General features: G+C 36.0%; 3 protein-coding genes across 3 annotated transcripts; 2 read left to right on the forward strand and 1 right to left on the reverse strand.

Annotated features, from left to right (window-relative positions):
• Nucleotides 1-3,971: 3,971 nt before the first annotated feature.
• On the forward strand, nucleotides 3,972-5,650 carry LOC113696156 (xyloglucan endotransglucosylase/hydrolase protein 22). Its single transcript, XM_027215529.2, has 3 exons — nucleotides 3,972-4,483; nucleotides 4,593-4,786; nucleotides 5,105-5,650. The coding sequence occupies exons 1-3, from the start codon at nucleotides 4,211-4,213 to the stop codon at nucleotides 5,493-5,495; spliced, it is 858 nt and encodes a 285-aa protein (XP_027071330.1). The 5' UTR covers nucleotides 3,972-4,210; the 3' UTR covers nucleotides 5,496-5,650.
• Nucleotides 5,651-7,282: 1,632 nt separating this feature from the next.
• On the reverse strand, nucleotides 7,283-16,043 carry LOC113696155 (calmodulin-binding protein 60 B-like). The gene is made up of 9 exons (XM_027215528.2): nucleotides 15,904-16,043; nucleotides 15,601-15,694; nucleotides 12,107-12,182; nucleotides 11,340-11,398; nucleotides 10,239-10,735; nucleotides 9,992-10,152; nucleotides 9,703-9,906; nucleotides 9,352-9,592; nucleotides 7,283-8,219 (listed from the first exon to the last, which is right to left on the reverse strand). The coding sequence occupies exons 2-9, from the start codon at nucleotides 15,672-15,674 to the stop codon at nucleotides 7,636-7,638; spliced, it is 1,896 nt and encodes a 631-aa protein (XP_027071329.2). The 5' UTR covers nucleotides 15,675-15,694; nucleotides 15,904-16,043; the 3' UTR covers nucleotides 7,283-7,635.
• Nucleotides 16,044-19,403: 3,360 nt separating this feature from the next.
• Nucleotides 19,404-21,174, forward strand: LOC113696340 (F-box protein At5g07610-like). The gene has a single exon (XM_027215768.2). The coding sequence runs from the start codon at nucleotides 19,450-19,452 to the stop codon at nucleotides 20,797-20,799; it is 1,350 nt and encodes a 449-aa protein (XP_027071569.1). The 5' UTR covers nucleotides 19,404-19,449; the 3' UTR covers nucleotides 20,800-21,174.

Below are 21,174 nucleotides of genomic sequence, written 5' to 3' on the forward strand. Positions count from 1 at the left end.
TTTCTAAAGAAAAAAAAATTGGATTAAAAATGTTGTATATATATTTTTTTCATGCACACACTTTCGATTAGAATGATATAGTAAAATATTTTTAAAGCATCCTTAAATGCATAAATCCGAACGGAGCTGTACTGTACGTCAAAGGGAGGAAATGTATGCAAACGATTTAAAGTAGATTATAAATGGCGACTCATCTTTTTGTTTTTTTTAACTGACAACTCACCCATCGGTGTATACGTTTTGAAATTTACAGTGATGAAAACTCTTCCACATATTCTAAATTTCAGAAAACACATATTGTACTATGACAAGGAGAACAGACTTTCAGAGACAAATTTCATGATAGATTATTGTACTAAGCTAAGGTTACTGCAGGCGGTTGTTTCCCCCCCCCCCCCCCCCCCCCCTTTTTCTGTTCTTTTATTTTTCCTTAAATAATTTGTCGATCAGCACTTTGACAAATTCTTTCGAATTGGATGTTGAAGTCTATAATGTTTGATAAGGTAAACGTCACTTTTTCACGTTTGCGTATTGATACGGTTTCCATTCTCAGGGATCAAAATTATTCTTGCTTGGATTGAAGTTTTCTATTAAAATTTTTTTACGTTTATGCGACTATATTTTCTAAACAATTTTTATTTTATATATATTAAATAATTATAATATATATGTTTTTAATAAAAAATCTAAAAAATAACAACAATTCAAGCGAGACCGTTTTTTAAGATGAGCTATGGCTTCCCGAGAAAAAGGCAAAAAAGATTAAAATATTTTTTACTACTGAAATCTACCCACAATTCAGAGAATAAAAAAGTCAAATCTAATTAATTTGGATAAGTCACAATCTTAATTCCGACGTGCCGGTGGCGGCTGAGGATGAGTGCACATTTTAATCGTTGAGCATGATGATCTTCCTACCAGTAGGAAAGCTATAAAACCGAGTGTGGGAAACAAACATTGAAGGTTAATGGATTGGATTGTTCAAACAAGTCAAATCTTGTAGACCCTTATCTGCATGCTTTCAAATCAACAAATGCTACTTTTTTTTTTTTAATTATTTTGTTTAATTTTCCATCTGTATCCAGCTAAACAAAATTTGTTAAATCATTGCAAGATTAGGTGAACGTACGGCAGCTTGGACTGTATCAAATTTGGAAACAAGGGGTCGCTGTGGACATGTATCATTATTATAGTCATATCAATTTTTTAGAAATTTAAAGGACTTGTGTCGTCCTTGATGTGTGTCTTTTACCAGCTAAGCTAATGGATCAAGACTCAACAGGATGGGTTCGACTTAAAGATTTTTCATAGCAGTACTGCTAACACCACCACCACCTGTAAAGTGTTTGCAAAAAGACCATCATGTTCTAAAAAGAGTTTAGTACGTAATTTGACTATGAACAAGTAGGACTGTATGTGAGGGCATTCTCGTTTGATTAATTATTAACCTAGATGTAAGCAGAGTTTTTCTGTGATTTCATTTAGTTTTGTGCTTCAATGTTTAATAAGCCAAAAAACCAAAGTCTAGGCACTATTCAAGAGTGTTTTTTTTACTAATTCCAATTATTATTGTTATTATTATTTTTGTAAAATCTATAGCAATCAAGAACCGGCCAGTTCTTCCTTAAGGCTGCCGACCCAGGTTCGAGTTCCGGGAATATTGTGTTCTGTAAGAGTGGACCTCTCCTCTCGGACCGCAGGAAATTAGTCGGGCTGAAAGCCTGGATATCCCTGCATCAGGAAAAAAAAAAAAAAAAAAAGAGAGAGAACCGGCCTATGTTATATAGTAGAGGATTCTGTAATCTAATATGCATAGGATTTTTTTGACTCGCAAAAAATATCAATGACCGAACTAATAAGAATAATATGTTAGCTAAGTAACCATAAAATCTCTAATTTGATTCTCGCGACTCCCTCTTCCTCCCCTCCTCCTTCCTCTTGGAAGAATTACAGTAACCAAATCAACAATTATTTGTTTGGACAGCTGATTATTTTTTCAAATATATTTTTTTATATCATCATTACAATTTTCAATACACCTTTTTATCTCACATACATCACATCACAAAAAGTGCTACTGTCAAAATATCTCAAATAACTTATAATCCAAACTAACCTAGGTTAATAATACAGCATTGATTGGAATTGGAAAGAGAGATGAACTTGGGGATGGTAGCGACGTAGCAGCTGGCAAGCATATACATGGCAAGATTGCATGCATGCACTACAAAATTAATAGGATACCATTCAGCTCACATTTAATTAATGGGGGGTCCAAAGGTCTTGTCAAATAAAAAGGAAAAAAAAAAAGCACCTCTAAATCTAATCCAAAAGCGTGATCTCATTTTGGAGTTTTATAATCAACAACCACTTCAAGACTTGGACTTGCCACCTGTTTCCAACTCAATTTCTCCTTTCTCGGATTTTGCTTCGTTCCCTGAATTTGTTAGTACACCGGCTATTATGTCATGTCTGCCCCATCAATATCATTTGGTTGCGTGGAACTTCTCTTGCTTACTGTCATTTCGTCTTTCTCTTCTTGTGGCTTCATACGGTCAACGAGAATACGAGATATGACTAACAATAATGTCTGAACTCTGGAGTGTGAAACCTGGATAATGAATTCTGAAACTCCATATCCTATTCAACAGTAGTACGAATATTTCAATCCAAACTGACTGTTGAATAAAAAATTGTAGTATGTTCATTAAACCTTTCGCAATTTATCCAGGTAACCCTTTTTTTTTTTTTTTCAATACAATTTTCTTTCAAGTATTTTGGACTATTAATAAAGCTTTTTTATTTTCTAGCATTCATCCGATGTTTCTAACAATGAATTGTAGACCAATTTGAGGCCAACAAAATGCTACCTTGAGGAATTCTAGAAGAAGAACTTGTCTTCTGATATAATTTTCCGACTTAAAATAAGATGTTCTTGGAAACTTCTTATGCTCGTCAAATAAGAGAACAGGCTGCTGGTCGATGCCTTTTTGTAAAAATTTTACATAGTAGCACTTTCTATAGCCCAAAATCCAAATACTCACAACCTTTGGTGAAAATTGTTTAAGAAGTTAAATCGGACGGCATCTCAAGTATTCAATTGCCAGACGTTATTTTTTAGGATAACTTTCCCTCTATAAAAAATACTTCAGCCTTTTCAAAAAAAAAAATATTGTGAGGGTTGTATACCCATTCCAACCCTCCAGCAGTCCAACGTCATATTTCTTGGTTGGTACGCTGGTGCGGTGTTGGCCAGGCCTCTCCAGCAGCCCATCTTGTAAAAATTGTCAAATTACCATAAGGGGTCAATGGCTTTTACGTTTGGTGCCGTTCTCTTGCATAAATAAGATGCATGATCACTTACAACACGCTTTGGTTTCAATAGTAGCAAAGAAGCAGAGGCATTGGTGAGATGAAGGAGACTTGTGTTGTTCTTTCTTCTTAAAACGTAATCTTACAAATAAGAAAAAGTTCAGAAAGTAAAATTCATGACAATAGTTAGAGTTGGTGAGAAGTCACCAATCGTCCAGAGAGGCATCTTTTTGTAGGTCAAAGAAAGCTCACATCAGCAGTAAACCATTCAACACAACCGCGTCTGAGTAGTGATTACTAGGAATTTGGGACCTCACAAGTTCTGACTCAAACTGATTGGATAAGTGGGTATCAATTCAAACAATTTTAATGTCATTGTGTGATTTTTTCATAAATTTAATCGTATAAGTTACACCCAAGTTACACTACTAATTTACATCAGATCAGATGATGTAGAAGTTACATAATCGATTTAAACTAAACAACAACAACTCAAGTAACTCAACTCGTGAGACTCCTAATCTTGATTACTGGTACTAGAACATACTATTGGGAGCCTTCTTGGCATCTTCCTTCCGCCCGCCCGCCCCCGGGTTGGTCACTGCATACTCAAAAGACATGCGCTAATAAGTAATAATAACAACCTCTGTCCCTCTACCATCTGTGTCCAGCTCAATCTCCCTCTTGATCTTTCAATCTTTTACTAAAAAATTTTTGTGAACCCCACACTTATCTTGGTTTGTTCGAACAATCGGCTCAAGTCTCTCTTGTCTTGCACATTTCCCACCATTTCCTTCCCTATATATATATCTACCAATAAGCTTCAGTTTAAATCATCTTAGAGGCACATTTCTCTTCAAAGTACAACTAATATTCTTCAACAGATAGAGAAATACTAATGGCTTCTTCTTCTTGGAATTTGACTCCAATAGTATTTGTTTTATTGTCTCTCTTTGTCAGCTCAGCGTTCGCAAATTTCTACAACAATATTGATGTTACATGGGGCGATGGCCGTGCAAGAATCCTCAACAACGGAGACCTTCTTACTCTCTCCCTTGATAAAACTTCAGGCTCGGGTTTTCAATCCAAGAATGAATATCTCTTTGGAAAGATTGATATGCAGCTCAAGCTTGTCCCTGAAAATTCAGCTGGCACTGTAACTGCCTATTATGTAAGAACAGTTCTACCAAGTACTATTTAAAATATTGCTGAGCAAATATATCAAGTTTTCCTTTCAAAAATCCTGTTACTAATACCACGTCCTTGCCCACATGGTGCAGCTATCATCACAAGGACCAACTCATGATGAAATAGACTACGAATTCTTGGGAAACCTGAGTGGCGATCCTTATATTCTTCATACTAATGTATACGCTCAAGGCAAGGGTGGCCGGGAGCAACAATTCTACCTTTGGTTTGACCCCACTGCAGATTTCCACACCTATTCAATCCTTTGGAACCCGCAACGCATCATGTAAGTACAACTACAAATGCAAGAAATTCTTTCACTTAAAAACTTGACCACATCAAAACATTCGCATATTGTTCTTTATTAGTTTAAACTTTAAACATACACCCTGCAAAAATTTAAAAAATAATTTACGTTGCATACTTAAATTTATATATACTATAGTTTCCCTAGTTAACGTAAAATCTATGGTTCTATCTATACTTACATGACATATAACTTATAGTTTTCTTCTCTTTTTTTTTTTTCAATTAATTACTAGCCAGTAGAGTTTCAAAACATGCAAGTTTGTTTTGATCCTGAATTTTGGCTCTATATTTTCAGCTTTTCCGTGGATGGCACACCTATCAGGGAATACAAGAATCCCGAGTCTCTGGGTGTTCCATACCCAAAGAACCAACCAATGAGGATGTACTCAAGCCTGTGGAATGCTGATGACTGGGCAACAAGAGGTGGACTTGTCAAGACAGACTGGTCCAGGGCTCCATTCACTGCTTCCTACAGAAGCCTCAACCAAAATGCTTGTATTTGGTCGTCAGGAAAATCTTCGTGCAATTCAAATTCTCCTTCCAATAATGCATGGCTGAATCAGGAGTTGGATGCCACAAGCCAACAGAGGCTACAATGGGTCCGGAAGAATTACATGATTTACAATTATTGCACTGATACAAAACGCTTTCCCCAAGGCTTTCCTGCCGAGTGTTCTCTTCAATAATGGATCGTCATAAGAAACTGATCAGGGGCAAAATGTTTGCTGCATTTTATGCTTTTTGTGTATTGTGTTTGTTATAATTATTTATATATTCTTTCGTTTGTGTACCTGAATAAAAGTTGAAATAGAATGAAAGCTAGAATATTTATATTGAAATATTTCAAAGATTCTTTAGTTTGTTATTATTATTTAGTGGCTTTTTTTTTATGTAGAAATTGCGAAAATGAGTTATATTACTAGATTGTTATGACAATTTGTGAATATATCTGTTTTACTTAATTCTTCTGATGTCATTTCTTTTGCCAAAATGAATATGAAGATTGGAGAACAAGTACTCTTTATATTTTAAAGTCTCAAAAGTGTTAGAGTACCTATGGTACTATAGCTAAATTTACTATTATTCTTGATCACTCGAAATTTATTAAAAGAAAAAGAAAAACGAAGTGAGGTACTATGAAGTATTCGACTCTAATCTATAAAGAGTTAAAACACATCGTAATCACAAGGAAATTTCGTAAAAAAAGCTTGAATCCAAAATTAAATTGGGTACCACTTTTTTTTTTTTTTTTTTTTTTTTGGGTTTTCGTTGCATATGAAGGTCCAAGTTAATGATTGTGTGTAACTCCTGATTAAAATGCAAAGCTTGTCTAAACTTTAAAAGATATTAGACAAGGAAAAGATATTATTGGTAAAAGAGGGGAAAAAACTCATCAATGTATATAGAGATAAACCAATTTTAAGCAAATGATTAGACAAGTCTAAAATTTTGCAGGGGCTTGAGTTGTGTTGGGTGGTAAAATGAGAGGTACTGTTAACCAAAAAAAGGGTCTAAAATCTTGCCTTGCAAAGAAGAGAATCAGAGGAGAAAAAGCTTTCCTCCCAACCAGGTACTTAGAGCCGTCATTTGACATGTAGCCTGTAGGATTCGGAGGTCAGAATTTAGGGTTAATTTCGTCCTTCACGGTCATTTTCAGAGAAACCTAGGGAAGAAAAGCCTTTCTTCTCTTCTTCCTGCCTGCATTTGGAAATATCTGCATGATCCCGAATACTTTCCAGGGCAAATTAAACAATTCTATAGTTGTGTTAATCTCATGGAATCATTGTGAAGCACCATGTGTTTTCAGAATTTATCACGAAGACATTGGAATGAAAAACCATTAATGGACGATAAATTCCCCTACCTGAAAGAGTCTGCATCAGGTTAAAAGTCTCCAAGATGGAGAATTTATCTGTGCCACTTGGAAGTCTACTCTATCGAAACTCACAAGCTGACAACTGCCTCGAATTATATATATCTATATATATATATATATAGAGAGAGAGAGAGAGAGAGAGAGAGAGAGAGAGAAATTGCTGGCAGTATTCCCAGAGCTGAAGGCCTCTTTTTTTTCACTTCAGAAAACAGGAATTGGGCAACCCGAGCAACGAACAATAGGGCATAAGCACTTGTACCAGCACCATTGTTGGCATGATCTTCTCCCTCAAAATCAAATGGTAAATGATATATTTCTGCAGCTATTTGTGCCCGCGTTGCCTGAATTATCATACAGCTTATCGACATCCTTGCCACAAAAACGGTAAGACCCGAATTATCTATAGACATCTCTGCAAGTAAACGTGCCTCATGACCCACAACTGGCTAATTGGTGAGTCCCAAGGGATTCAATTTCGATAATCTCATGCAAAATAAAGGGAGTATAGAATTCGAAAGCTTTTGTCGGGTATGAACCAGCTCTGCAATCAAAACAACGTTCCGCACATTAAGATGATTAGCACCATCTTACAGAAAGTTACAGAAGAAATAGTTGTCAATATGACATTAAGTATGCTTAACTTGCACAAATATTGCCCAAATGTCTACATCAGGAAGGATAGAACCAGACATAAAACTCAGGATAAGTCAAACCCATAGCCCTTACAAATTTAAACGCAGAGTCAGAAACAATCAAGTCAATTATGAGTCCAATGCCAACTTCTTACTGTACAAGAGAATGTACATCTAGATGCCTGTTACAGAACCAGACATGGTCATTGAGACTCCTGAGAGAATCTAAGTCTGCACAGTCCTGAATCCTAAAACATCTACCTGCATTGCCAAGTATCAGCAACTTTACACAGGCAATTGTTTATCTCCAACACGATTTTATTCATCTTCCAACTCCACAATCTGTGCCCTCCTCTCAGCTGCTTTCTTCCTGATGAAAAAGCCCCATCTCATTGCAGCCTTAATTTTTAGCCAGCCAACAACTGCTTTCCCAGAACGGGTGCGATCCTCATCATAACTGTAGTTTGGAGATGGCGATGGCATGTAAGATTGGAAAGCAAAATTATCATCAGGCACATTAACAGCTGCATGGCCTCCCATGCTGAAAAGTCTAAGTAGGTGTTGCATATCTTCATTCTCGAGCATCTCATGGCTTCTCAAACGAATTTCCTCCTCCGACAAGAAGTCATCCACACTCTTGTCACGATTTTGAGTCCAGTCTTCAAAAGGATTGAGGTTGGATGGCTGAACAGATGACCCAACTGTCTGGAATGATGATGATGACTGTGGAGGAGCAAGGGCCAATGCTGCCCTATTATCATATCTTGTGTTCTGAATTTGGTGAGAACTGCTGATTTGCTGGTCAGGTAAACCATATGGAGTACTACCATATTGATTGCGGGAACTTGAATTCAGAATTTGAGACTGGTTAGCATATCTGGTAGCCATATTATCATTATAACCTGACCACGAGATAGTAGTAGTAAAGGTTACAGTAAGATGTAAAGTGGCCAACAAAAGTAACATTGCATAACCACAAAACATACCGGTAAATGTGTATATGTAAATGAAGTTGAGAGAAGATACTACACAATGTAAATGGAAAAATCATAGGGAGGAAAAGGTAATTAGCCCCCAGTTTTGTACCACTAGAAACCAAGAGATCAGAACAGAAAACATCCCTAATGAAATGTATTCAAATCTCCTCTCTTTATTTACCCCTTTTCAAATAGAAGATAGACTCATAAGCAACAAAGGAGGAGGATTTCTCGATCCCAAAGGAGATATATAAGCCAGCATCAATCTTAGCACATATTGCCTCCATCTCATATGAATGTTTCACATTGACTACTCACTAGGGTTCAGAAAAAGTTCAAGATACAAAAAAACATAAAAAGAAAAGGGGAAACAAGTTGTTCCATACACCAGATCATGTCCATGCACTATATCCTCTAATACATCCTTCCCTAGGTATTCTTGATATCATGATTGATGGTATCCAATCTTCTCACTCCAAACCACAAGCGTTGGATCCTTTTCACCAAATTCTGCTACAATGCCTCAACCCTTAGGGTGGAACATATCAGAGAGAGCAAAGCCATATTATCCTACCCAACCGGAAACATTACCCAAGTTCTCTGATAAATGCATATACTTCAATGTTCAGGACGGACAAAAAATGAAATAAGAAAAAGAAAAGAAAACATATGGATCTTACAGGGCAAAGGACAAGAGAAGCTGGGAACAAGTTCAACAACATGGAAAACAATCATGTTGACCTGATATTATAGTTTACCCAACTCAAATAAAAGTAAAAGGTGCCTATGCTAGGTCCAAGAGATTAATATGAAATGTTAATAGTTTACCTAACTGAAATGTTACTATGGCTTCATTACTTTAGAATATGATGCATCTTCCCATTAGATTGCTTTACTTGTACATGTTGTTCGAGAAAACATTTGGGAAAATGGGGTTGACATTAGGAGATTACAGATGCATATATCTTGTACAAAAAGCAAACCAGTCATCCACTGCATGCTCAAAAGGTAGCAAACCAGATAGCAGTTCATTTGATATTCTATAAGTTGACTTTACCTCCAATCAGCATGTTTGGATCCACTGGAGATGGCTCAGATGGAACTGGTACTGGTAATCGGGGCGGATCTGAAAGCTGATTATCCAAAGCATTAGGATAATCCACTGGCCCAACTGGAAGTTCATCCCGGGATGCACTTGATTTCTTATTTTGCTTGAAGTTCAGAAGAGACTTGCCATCATACTCTATAACTAGGTTCCAGTTGTCATATGCTTTCTTTACCAAACCATCAACATATAACTACAGGTAGAAGAAATGAAAATTCTGTTAATATGCACAACTTTTGCTATGCCAATGAAATTTAGATATTGGTAATTTTGGGAGCTTCCCCAACCAAATTTAGTACAGACCTTCTGGCTGTCAGAAAGTGAATCTGCTGGAAAATACTGTTCACTAGCTATAAGGCCACTCAGCTCATAGATGTTATTGAAGACAACACCAACATTTCTTGAATCATCAGAATAGTATACATAAAGCTTCCCACTTAGGGCACAAGTTTTTGCATGCTCTATGAGGGCGTCCCACATTTTATTTGACATACCACTGCCAAGAATCTGCTCTAAAACCAAAAGAATATGTCAAATACCAATAAGGCATGTTTCTCTTATACTGGAAGCAGGGATAGTATAGTAGACTTACAGTTCGCAGCTTCTGAGGGTCTCTGACCACAAGCCTAAGGAAGTCTTCAACTGAAAATATCCCTGCATTGTTTAGTCTTTTATGGAATGATCCATCCTTGCCAATCTTCTCCAATCTCCATACATCATCATTCAACGCAGGTGGATAATGCTTTTTGTACACTGCAACAAGGAAAGAAAACTTTTTAACCAATTATCAAAGTTAACAAGCAAATAAGTCAACCAACAAGTATCATCAAGCAGCCTACATTCCCCTCTGTGATCTTTGACAGTGAAAGCCTCAGTCTTTGCTTCACGAACTCGTATGCCTTCACAATATCCTGATGCAACCTTGAGGCCAAGTCTGAACTTCCTACTCCTTATCCAACTTGAATTATCAGTGAAGGTAAGCTCTCCTATAGTTCCCACACCTTCCTTGAGTGTCACTTGTAGATCGCCAGTCAACAATGGTCTCTTTCCTTCCCGCTCTTTCACAACATGGCTTTCAAATTCTTCTTGAGTCCAGCTTTCATCATCTTCAGTGTTAAAATCACCTTCTAGCACAATAACATCCAGCTTAACAGACGATTCAGGTCCAGAAGTGACAACATGCCCTGTATTTGTATCAATCAAGACAACATGAATTGCGGCTCCCTGCTCCCCTTCTACTTTACCCCCAGTAAAGAGAGGCAGTGAAAGTCTGGACCTAAAATGCAGCTGTAAATTTCTTCCATCTGGCCCTTCAATTCGTTTAGGTGACGACGACCTGAAAATTCCAAACTTTCAGGAAGCAAATTTCCAATTTTAAAAGTACTTGATTCAAGAGATCAGCAAGTTCATCAATAGAAAACAAAAGCAAGGAAGAAAAACATTTTGTGCAAAGGATTTCAGCCAAACTTTCAGGAAGCAAATTTCCAATTTAAAAAGTACTTGATTCAAGAGATCAGCAAGTTCATCAATAGAAAACAAAAGCAAGGAAGAAAAACATTTTGTGCAAAGGATTTCAGCCACACTGAAAATTTGTAATTTGTGCATATGTGCATCCATCAATGCAGCATACACAGCTGTACATTTATCACTTAGGTAGTGAAAGTGTAGAGACAGCCTGAGAGCAAGAAGTAAATACTACTTAAACCAAAAATGCAGATAGCCCACAAATGTGCTACAAGGAAAAAGTACCATGCATACTTTAAACCATATATGAGACGTAAATCTCTAACTACTTCACCATTACAATTCTACATAACCAAATCTACCCTGCAATAAAAGTAATTATTCACATACAAATCCGAAGAGGTTTGAAAAAGTGGGAAAAGCTATGTACTGACATAAAAAATAACTAGAATTTCAAGTTATAGCCAGAAATTAACCTTCCAGTGAGTTTGGCAGGACCAAGCTTTGCCAAAGCACGTTCAACTTCTTCGCTAACCTGTCAGCAACAATTTTGAACATAAGACAAAAGAAGCTTGAGACTCCATTAAGCAAACAAAAAGCTACTGGGTAACATAAACATAAGAAAAATATAGTCATGGTAAAGATGCAGCTTTTGTCTGCTATCATACAGTTGTTTGAAGAATTTATACCACAAAAACAGGGTGAAATGTTCAGTTACATTATCAATAAAAAATCATACAATGCTGAAGAGGAAGAAGCAGCAGCAGTTAAACTACCTGATCTGGCGTGAAGATACACATACTTGTTTCGAACATAATGTAGATTTAGTTGATGGGACAAAGTTTCAATTTCAGCAAGCTTGTAGACAAAACTGTTCTCTTTCACGGATGGATATCTAAGTCATATTATCACTCCCAAGATATGATAAAACCAGCTTAACAAAGAAGCATCTTTGTGTACTCAACTAAGGCAGAAAAATATACGAAAATATATGTTATCACAGACAAAAACTGAACAAGTGCAAAACAATACAAAATTGCAGGGAAAAAAAGGATCAAAACTTTAGACTTGAAAGGTTAATCTAAATGCATATATGTGGTTGCAAATGTTAGCTTTCATATGGAAGTATTGAAATTACTCAACCCCCCCCCCCCCCCAAACCACCCCAAAAAAAAAAAAATATACATATATATATATTAAAAAAACCAGCAGAGCAATTATAAAGCATCAGCGTTGGGCTTACAACTCTACGAAGAATTGGCTCCAAGGATGAGCAGAGTTTCTGAAGACTATCCACCTTTAGAGCTTCCACAATGACACTGCATCAAGATTGTATTCTTAAACAGTGTGAAATCATGATGTAACAAGTCAACCAGAAACCAATTTAGAAAGGCAAACTTAGAGATAGAGATACAAACGACGTGTTTCTGGCAGTTATGAAAAGTATTAATAAGCAGCAGTTAAAGGAAAACAATTTGAATTACACTTTCTCAGAAATTTCACAGACCATTAGATTAAGATTTCTTTTATAGCATGCCATATCATCATAAAAGCGAGAATTCTTTCATAAAAAGCTTTAATGTCTCGCAGGGCCTGATTCTTTGAATCGTCTACAGGCCATTTCCATATTAACAAGGGTGCAAAAACCACATGTATCTTTTTAGACCTTGAGAAATTTATAAATTGCACCCTTTGGCAGGAAATATATGATTTCCAAATTAAACTTCATATTTTGTTCTCCATCTTTCTCTGTTCTCAATCCAACATACAGAATTTTCCAACTAAAGTAGCTAATGTTAATGCAATCTCTAAAATTGAAATACAATTATATGTCCTTGAAAGACAGGATCAAAGCCGTAAATGTACTTGGTCAAAGTGAAATGAAATGTAGAAGATAAGACAAGTTCCCTTAATAAAACCACAAAGTACCCATGTCATAGGACATGACACAGGTGCAGGTATGTAATATGTGTCAAATTTGGTCAAATATTTAGTTGGCATTACAACTTTAAATGAGGCCTCTTGGACCTTATTAATCCCTGCACAAAACTACTTTACAGCAGTGGCAGGTACATGACCCTAGGTAAGGGGGTGCAATTTACAACTATTACGTGCAACATAATAACACTGGCCAATAAACATCTGTCTACTGTTAATTTTAAATACGACTTAAATTAGTAATAATAAATTTAGCAATAACTTAATTCTATCTAATTAAGTTTAGGAACATCAGAAATTTTTCTTCTAACAAATGTTTAACATTATTTAACTTGAGGTAGGTCCAACACTCTTGTGAAAGGTAATGCATGAAATATTAATTGTTACGGGTGGCAATGCAGCTATAAAAGGGAATATCACAAAATTTGGGGGAGCAATAATGATGCATTTTTACAAACTTTTCAAATTTCCCAAATCTAGGTTGTGATTTTACCAAATATCTCCCCAGGGGAGGGGAGGCAGGGCAATTGCCCATCTTTAACTATATTTGGCTCCGCCAGTGCTTACATCCTATTCTAAAGAACCTTAGTGTTAATCAGCACCTACAAGAAAGTAAAGGAGGCTACAATGGTGCAAGTTTGGTAGCATCCTTCAGGGTATCTAGCTTCCATCAGCAAACGCCCAATTCAATAATACCCAATCTGGTATTACAATATGCACACAGAGATTCTTAGAACCCCAAGTTTAAAATTAGGGACAATGTTATGCGTTGCGCCATATCCAAATATTCCCTGCATATTTTTCTTCTTGTCCTGGTATCTTGTATTTTGGCAATTGGCCAACCCTGTGTCCACTACAATACACAAACTCATGTCTGATACTAAAACCAAGCAGAAAAGCTCAACATATTACATGCCAGCTGTCTTCATGCATTATATGCCAGCTTAATATCAACATTGGCACGTGGGTTGCAAAGTAATGACACCAGATATCTTTAACTTCTTGTCATATCTTGTATTTTGGAAATTGGTCAACCTTGTGTCCACTACAATACACAAACCTTATCAACATTGGCACATGGCTTGCAAAGTAACGACGCCAACGGCGCCAGATATCTTTAACTTCTTGCCGCATCTTGTATTTTGGAAATTGGCCAACCTTGTGTCCGCTAGAATACACAAACCTAGACACAAACTCGTGTCCACTACTAGAACCACGCAGAAAAGCTCAACATCTTACATGCCAGCTATCTTCATGGATTATATGCCAGCTTAATATCAACATTGGCACGTGGGTTGCAAAGTAATGACGCCAGCTATCTTTAACTTCTTGTCGTATCTTGTATTTTGGAAATTGGCCAACCTCGTCCCCACTACAATACACAAACCTAGACACAAACTCACGTCCACTACTAAAACCACGCATAAAAACTTAACATCTTACATACCAGCTGTCTTCATGCATTGTATGCCAGCTTAATATCAACATTGGCACGTGGATTGCAAAATAATGACGCCCGCTATCTTTAACATTAGAAATTGAACACGGTGAATTACCGATGTCATCCACTGGTTCCCTCTATCCAACTTTAGGAATTACTAGACCCACCTAACTTGACATTCTCCTAGGATGCTGCTCCATGCAAAAGATCGGAGAACTCCTAATAATAACACTGATCCAAAGTATACTCTCAAAATTAAGAATTAAAAATTGAACTATTATAATTGCTCCTGGTGATCACTGGGTAAACTACTTGTCCTTCTAGTTCACTTGAATTAACATCACCACATCAAACTCGTGTTTTGCCAAAAACAAATTATTTTTTAAAGGTGAATTGTGTGACATTGAAACAGTTCTTTTCTTAGAGCCAGAAAAAGACTCGGTTTCATATGGGAGGGGGAAAGTGGGAGCCAGAGAGCAAAAAGGAAAATGTGAACTGGAAAGAGACGGTAAAGTTAAGTAGCAGTGCCAGATGCTTAAGCTTTACGTGTTTTAAATGTATACCACTACTGAATCCTACATCCTCCAAAACATCCTCTTCAATCATGTATAGTACAGGAGAGAGAATCAATGGTTCAAGAAATGAGGCCCACAATCACTATACATATTCTCCATGTATACGTTGTTTATACACATATACATACATCAATAAAGTAAAAGAGATATTGTAGCTAACACTTGAACATATGCGGTCCACCATTGCTCCAGCATACACATATGTATCATACATACAAGTAGCTACATAGACATAGAGAATGCATGAGTGAGTTCGCTTGTCTGTTGATTCCTAGGTCTTAAATTCATAGAAAATCACCAATTTTGCTATCACTGTCAAATTTGTAATCTGCTACTCAATTTGGACTCTTTAACAATAATTTTCACCTAAATTCCGAACTTTCAGTGATCCTAAGACTGAACCCAACTACATATACCCGTGATAGATCATACAGCATAACAAACTATGAAATCAATAGTATCCAACACAGCTACAAAATTTCCCTTACAAATAATTGAAACTCCCAAAATGAACAACCAAATTTCAACCACATTAGCCTCCAAGACTAACTCAAATTTCAAATAGCCCGGGAACCAAAATAACATCAACTAATTCGCAACCAGATTCAGAACAGGAACACAACATCTATGTATTTAAGTTCCAAAAATGCCACTCCATACAATCTCAAATCCACAAGAATTCAACCAAATCCCACAACCAGCCAAAGTCAATCTTCAACCAAAAAAATTAAATAAATTAGAAAACACAAATTGACAAAATCAGCCCAAAGTTAGAACTTATACCTAGCCAGAGCAGGCCGTTTTCGCTCCTGCTGTTGGTCATCCTCACCCTCCAAAATCCTCTTCCTAGTCTGCATTTCCACAAATACCGCAAACCCTACAATAAAAAAAAAAAAAAAATAGCCGATCAACAAAACAAACAGATCTTATAAATAAACCCAAATTCAGCACAACAAAAGCCTAGCCCCCCCATCTCCCGCCACAAACATTCCCAAAACCAATTAATCAGCTAAAAACCCTAATTCCCCAAACTTACTTATTTACAAATAGATAAATACGAAGACGTGTAGTCTACATATCCTTTACCTGATTGACAGTTGAAATGAGTTTACAAGACTTAATACTTTGTCCGAACGAGGATGAAGCTGAAGCTCGGGTGGGATTCGACCGACTGGGTGTTTCTAGGTGAAGTGGGTGTAGTCTACTCTGACGACTATGTGGTAAGAAGGGGGATCTAAGCTGCTCGGCTACTTGTATCAGCCAAGTACAGTGTTTCAGATATGTAGAGGATTTGTGCATTTGGTCCTTGAATTTTTAGTCTACTTGCTTTTGTACAGCCAAAAAATTAAATCGACTCAAAATCTTTTACTTTTATGGAATTTTTTGTTTTTTGTGAACTTAATTACTAAACATGGTTTTGATTTTTAGAATAAGTCGTGCATTCTTCATGAGTGAATATATTTTCTAAGATTCTATAAGTCTGATTCAATGTGTCCTTGAGTTTTTAGTCTAATTATGCTTTTGTACAATCGAAAAATTAAATGGGCTCAAAATCTTTACTTTCATGAAATTTTTTGTTTTTTGTGTACTTGATTACTAAACATGGATCTTGATTTTTAGAATAAGTCGTGCGTTCTTCGTGAGTGAATATATTTTCTAATATTCTATAAGTCTGATTCAATGTGTCAAATTTTACTTGTGTAAATTTTCTGACAGTAAATGTGAGTTGTATTCAGAAGATACTTTTATTGAAAATAGAGATAAATTGAGCATCATCATTTTAAATGAATAAGAAATAATTTTCAAGAAAATGCGTGAAGAAATTTTTTTCATGTTAATTTTCTGACAGTATATGTCGGTTGTATTCATTAAATACTTTTACTCAATGTGGAGATAAACTAAGTGTCATCATTTCAAGTCGCATAAGAACTAATTTTCAAGAAAATGGATAAAGAATTTTTGACAAAAAATCATCAAAATTCAAAGCGATACAATTTATGTGCTCATTTGATCTTCTCATCTTGGATAACTTCAAATCCTTTATCTCATTTCTTGTGCCAATTTTGTGCTATCCTATTTATTGTATAATGTATTTACAATATACCATAACAATCTTATAAGTGAAATTATGTATGTAGAAAAAATTAGAAAAATGTGGATAGAAATTAATATGAGAAGGCAAATTGAGAATATAAATTCATTAATACACCACACGTTAATACAAAAAAGATTTCAAATTCTAGTTGACAAGCTATCTACGATTGCATATTCATTCCAACTATTTAATTTATTTATTTTTCAAGTTCGATTACATTTTTAGATATTGCCGAGTGCAATGAAAATGAAACATCAAAATACTGAGCGCCGTTTTACAATTATTGGGCTCTTAAGGGTTGAAAAAGGATAATTGCAAACTTGCCAAGATCTTTTTCGTTTTTGCTTCCTTTTGGTTGGACTTCTCGGCTTGATGACGGGATGTAGTTGGATGCTACGTTTTGTGAAATCTAGGCCGTCAGTTTGCAGTAGTGTGACGGCTGTGGATAAAAATGTTATCTCGTCAGAATTTGTCATCTTTCCTCCATTTTTTAATTTTTTTTCACAGCCTTTGCACCTTTCTTTTTAATTTTCTCTTTTCCTACGTTTTAATTTTCATATGGTGTGGGGTATAGAAATATTCTGTGTAAGCTGTAAAGGGTATATAAATCATCATTTCCATTTGGACCCTTTTGTTGATTTTATTCCATACTAGATTCTATTTCATTTACTATAAAATATCCCTTTATTTTACCATGCCATTTTTGCATCAAGGTTCAATCCATAAGAGGAATAAATCTATCTTTTGATTGTTTTCTTTTTCGTATTTATTTGCCCGTGTTTGATATAATCGAAGAAATGGCACATTTAAAGCTTGTTACTATAAAGAAGCTTAATAAGTACTTTCATTTTAAGTACATTTCTTTGTGATCAAAGCTTAAAGATCTTTTTTTGCTTCATCCACTTATATTTGTTAGTCTAGCTAAAGCAAAAGAAAAAAAATTTACAATGTGTTAATTATTAAGTGACTTTTTAAGTAAAATTTAAGACGTATGGAGAGGACTAGGGGATTAAAATTTAGAACCTCTAAATTCTAGGATTTCAACCTTAATCACTAGAAAATTTTTTTTAAAAAAGTGACTTTTTGGTATCATCTACATTTTAGATGCTCTTAACAAACAACAAATATCTACAGAGATGTGATTCATAATTACCTTATAAACCAATATTGCCTATCACTATACCTTAGTTTTTTTAACTCTTTTTTTTTTTTGAAACAAGATTCGTCTTGCATGCATGCGCGGCACGCATCTATATATGTACATATGTATGTAATACACACATAAATATACATATACATACATATGTATATATGTCTCGCACGCACGCGATATGTATGTATTTATGTACATATGTATGTAATTCATACATAAATATACATACACATGTATTCATACATATATACATATATATGTCTCGCACGCACCCGACATGCATGTATGTGTGTACATATGTATGTAATACATACATAAATACATATATATATACACACAGAGACATGTGTATAAACACACATATACAAATATTTGCAAGTATTTAGGGTATATACTCGATAACTCTGTCCATACTTTGGCATAAAGGACAAGATGTAAATTTAGAGCTATGGAATTTAGAATAATTTTGAACTGTAACTCATTTTCATTAATCGTAACGGATGGTAGTCACTAACGACAACAAATACATAATCGAGTATTTTTCTACTGCATTATGTAGTAAGTAATCAATTGAACTGGACAAACATAGTTAGAGTGAAGTAAATCTGTTTCTAATTCGACGGCAAAATTTTGGAAATGATTTTGGATTATAACTTGAAATTCGATTATTTGGAGAAAACTTTTACGATTAAACCTTTTTTTTATTTTCATTTCTCTTTTTAGCTTTGTTTGTCTACCATGAGCATGGAGTAAAAAAAGAAACACTAGTTTTGTTTGGATTGTGAATTATTAGAGATATTTTTACTGTAGCATTTTTTGTGATGTAATGTATGTGAGATAAAAAGGTAATTGGGAAGATAAAAAGGTGTTTTGGAAATTGTAATGATGATGTAAGCAAATATATTTTGACAAATAAATCGCAATCCAAACAAACCCGCTTCACGTAAATAATATCGACATTGTATGATGGGGCTAGATTCGCTACTGAGAATTCATATGTGCTATAGCTATGTGGACGTCTTGAATGAATAATTTACTACCTAATTAAGTAATTAACCCCTTTCAATTCTGGCAATTCTTTTCTCTTCCATGGGTATAATTTCTAAAAATGAAAAAGAGCAAATTAGAAAGAAGAGAGGAGTAAAAGCGTGAGATGAAATGCAAGAGGCTGATCTTCAACCTAGATTGCCACGTTAAAAGTACTCCATGGATGCACTCGTCCATTTGTCAAAACTAGCTCATGCATTCTGTACTGGTGCCACCTAAGGAAATCGTCACTTAGCCCATATAAACTCCATTCATGGAACCACATTTTCTTCACTCCCTTCTTCACCAAAATCCAAAACAAATCTCTTTACTCTATACTCCCTTTCTCATTGTCCTCATGGCTTACATAAACTTTGTGTACGGTTTAGTGATCATGATGATGAGCCTGTCCAGCAGTGCTAGTACCAGTACTAGTACCACCGCTAGTGCTGGTGCTAGTACAAGTGTTGCTACTGCTGAAGATAGTACTAGTACCACTACTAGTGCTGAAGAAGTTGGTGAGACTGAAGATTTGCTTATCCAAATTCTCTTCCGTTTGCCGGTGAAATCTCTACTTAGATTCAAATGCGTTTCCAAGAGATGGAAGAGCATTATTTCTACTCCCTACTTCTCTATCAATCACACTCGTAGAAATCCAAAACCCATATCATCCAGCCTGCTGATGCTCAATGATCGATCTTTAATCCTTCTGTCACTTGGGAACCATGAGAATAATACTAAGGCTGATTATCGAATCCCATCATTCGGCTTCTTCAACATCACCGCCGACGTAACCATGAGGATTCTGGGGATGTGCAATGGCTTGATGTTATGTTTCATAACCTCAGCCTTCAAAGAACACGAGTACGCTTATTGTGTTGGCAACATCACAACTAAGCAGCTCAGGAAACTTCCTCCCCCGAGCATGCTCGCGAGCAACCTGATTATCGGTATGAATTTGGCTTTTGATCCATCAAACTCACCTCATTTTAAAGTCATCTGCGTTGGCCAACACTTCATGCAGGACGCTGGAAGTTGTGAAATTGAGATTTACTCATCAGAAACCGACGAATGGAAACTCTGGAATGGCTCCTTCTGCAATCCTTTCGATATTCTGGAAGTTTTTGATCGCGGGGTTTTTTGCAATGGTGCAATGCACTGGCTTAATTTTGGGGGCGACTCATTTTACTTTGTTCTTGAGAACGAGGTCATGAAAATTATGCCAATGCCTCCCATGCATAGCGATATTTATACTACCAAGAGGCTAAGGTTTTTAGGGCAGTCTGGAGGGTACCTACATTTGGTTGATTTTGAATCAAACCTTTATCATAATCCACCGATGGATATATATGAGATGAGGAAGGATTATTCAGGATGGATTTTGAAGCACAGATTTGATCCCAATAACATAGCAATGGAATTCCCAGAAATGACTAGAGAAATCCGGGTGAATACTCAATACACTGATGATGAAAACGACACTAGTATTCATACGGCCAGGTACTATTTGTGCTCAATCATGAGCACTAGAAGGGCTCCAGATGGGGAGAGTATAGAGGTTATACTTCTTCTACCCAGCCGTATTATCGCATACAATCCTAAGGATAACAGCAGCAGGACGCTCCTGGTGTTGAAGAAAAGAGTAGCGGTTCAAGATCACAAGTGGTATGATGTGCATCAGTTCACTGAGACCCTCTCTTGGCTTTAATTTGCTGATGCATTGTGGAAATCTATCCTGCTGTTGTAAGCCGATATTTGTATCATTTGTCGTGGTGAAAATGGATAGGAATAATGCAATGCATTGCATGCAATAGTCCTCCTGTTTGTAAGCCGTAGTTTTGCAGTGTTCTGTATTTCTAGGCTGGTGGTCAGGAAATGGTGTCCAACTTGGCTTTGTTTGTAAGATACATTTATGAATTAGAGAGTTTCTGTATTATGGAGAATGGTCTTTGTACTTTTTCAGAAGTAGACAGTCTCAACCGCATGCTTCATTAAATTTGCACTAGTTCAGGATTACTACGTCTGAGACATTTGAACTTTTCAGTTACCACCTGGCCGGGATATATTGTACAGTTGTATTCAT

The sequence above is a fragment of the Coffea arabica genome, chromosome 6e (genome assembly GCF_036785885.1).
Source record: "Coffea arabica cultivar ET-39 chromosome 6e, Coffea Arabica ET-39 HiFi, whole genome shotgun sequence".
NCBI classification, from domain to species: domain Eukaryota; kingdom Viridiplantae; phylum Streptophyta; class Magnoliopsida; order Gentianales; family Rubiaceae; genus Coffea; species Coffea arabica.

Excerpts from the sequence above, each read along its gene's own strand:
- LOC113696156 (XM_027215529.2), top strand. The coding sequence starts at position 4,211 with ATGGCTTCTTCTTCTTGGAATTTGACTCCAATAGTATTTGTTTTATTG. Across the intron at positions 4,484-4,592 it reads GCACTGTAACTGCCTATTAT|CTATCATCACAAGGACCAAC; the intron begins GTAAGAACAGTT and ends CACATGGTGCAG. Across the intron at positions 4,787-5,104 it reads TGGAACCCGCAACGCATCAT|CTTTTCCGTGGATGGCACAC; the intron begins GTAAGTACAACT and ends CTATATTTTCAG.
- LOC113696155 (XM_027215528.2), bottom strand. The coding sequence starts at position 15,674 with ATGCAGACTAGGAAGAGGATTTTGGAGGGTGAGGATGACCAACAGCAG. Across the intron at positions 11,399-12,106 it reads AGCCAATTCTTCGTAGAGTT|GTTAGCGAAGAAGTTGAACG; the intron begins GTAAGCCCAACG and ends TGTTGCTGACAG. Across the intron at positions 9,593-9,702 it reads CACTTTCTGACAGCCAGAAG|TTATATGTTGATGGTTTGGT; the intron begins GTCTGTACTAAA and ends TTCTACCTGTAG.
- LOC113696340 (XM_027215768.2), top strand. The coding sequence starts at position 19,450 with ATGGCTTACATAAACTTTGTGTACGGTTTAGTGATCATGATGATGAGC.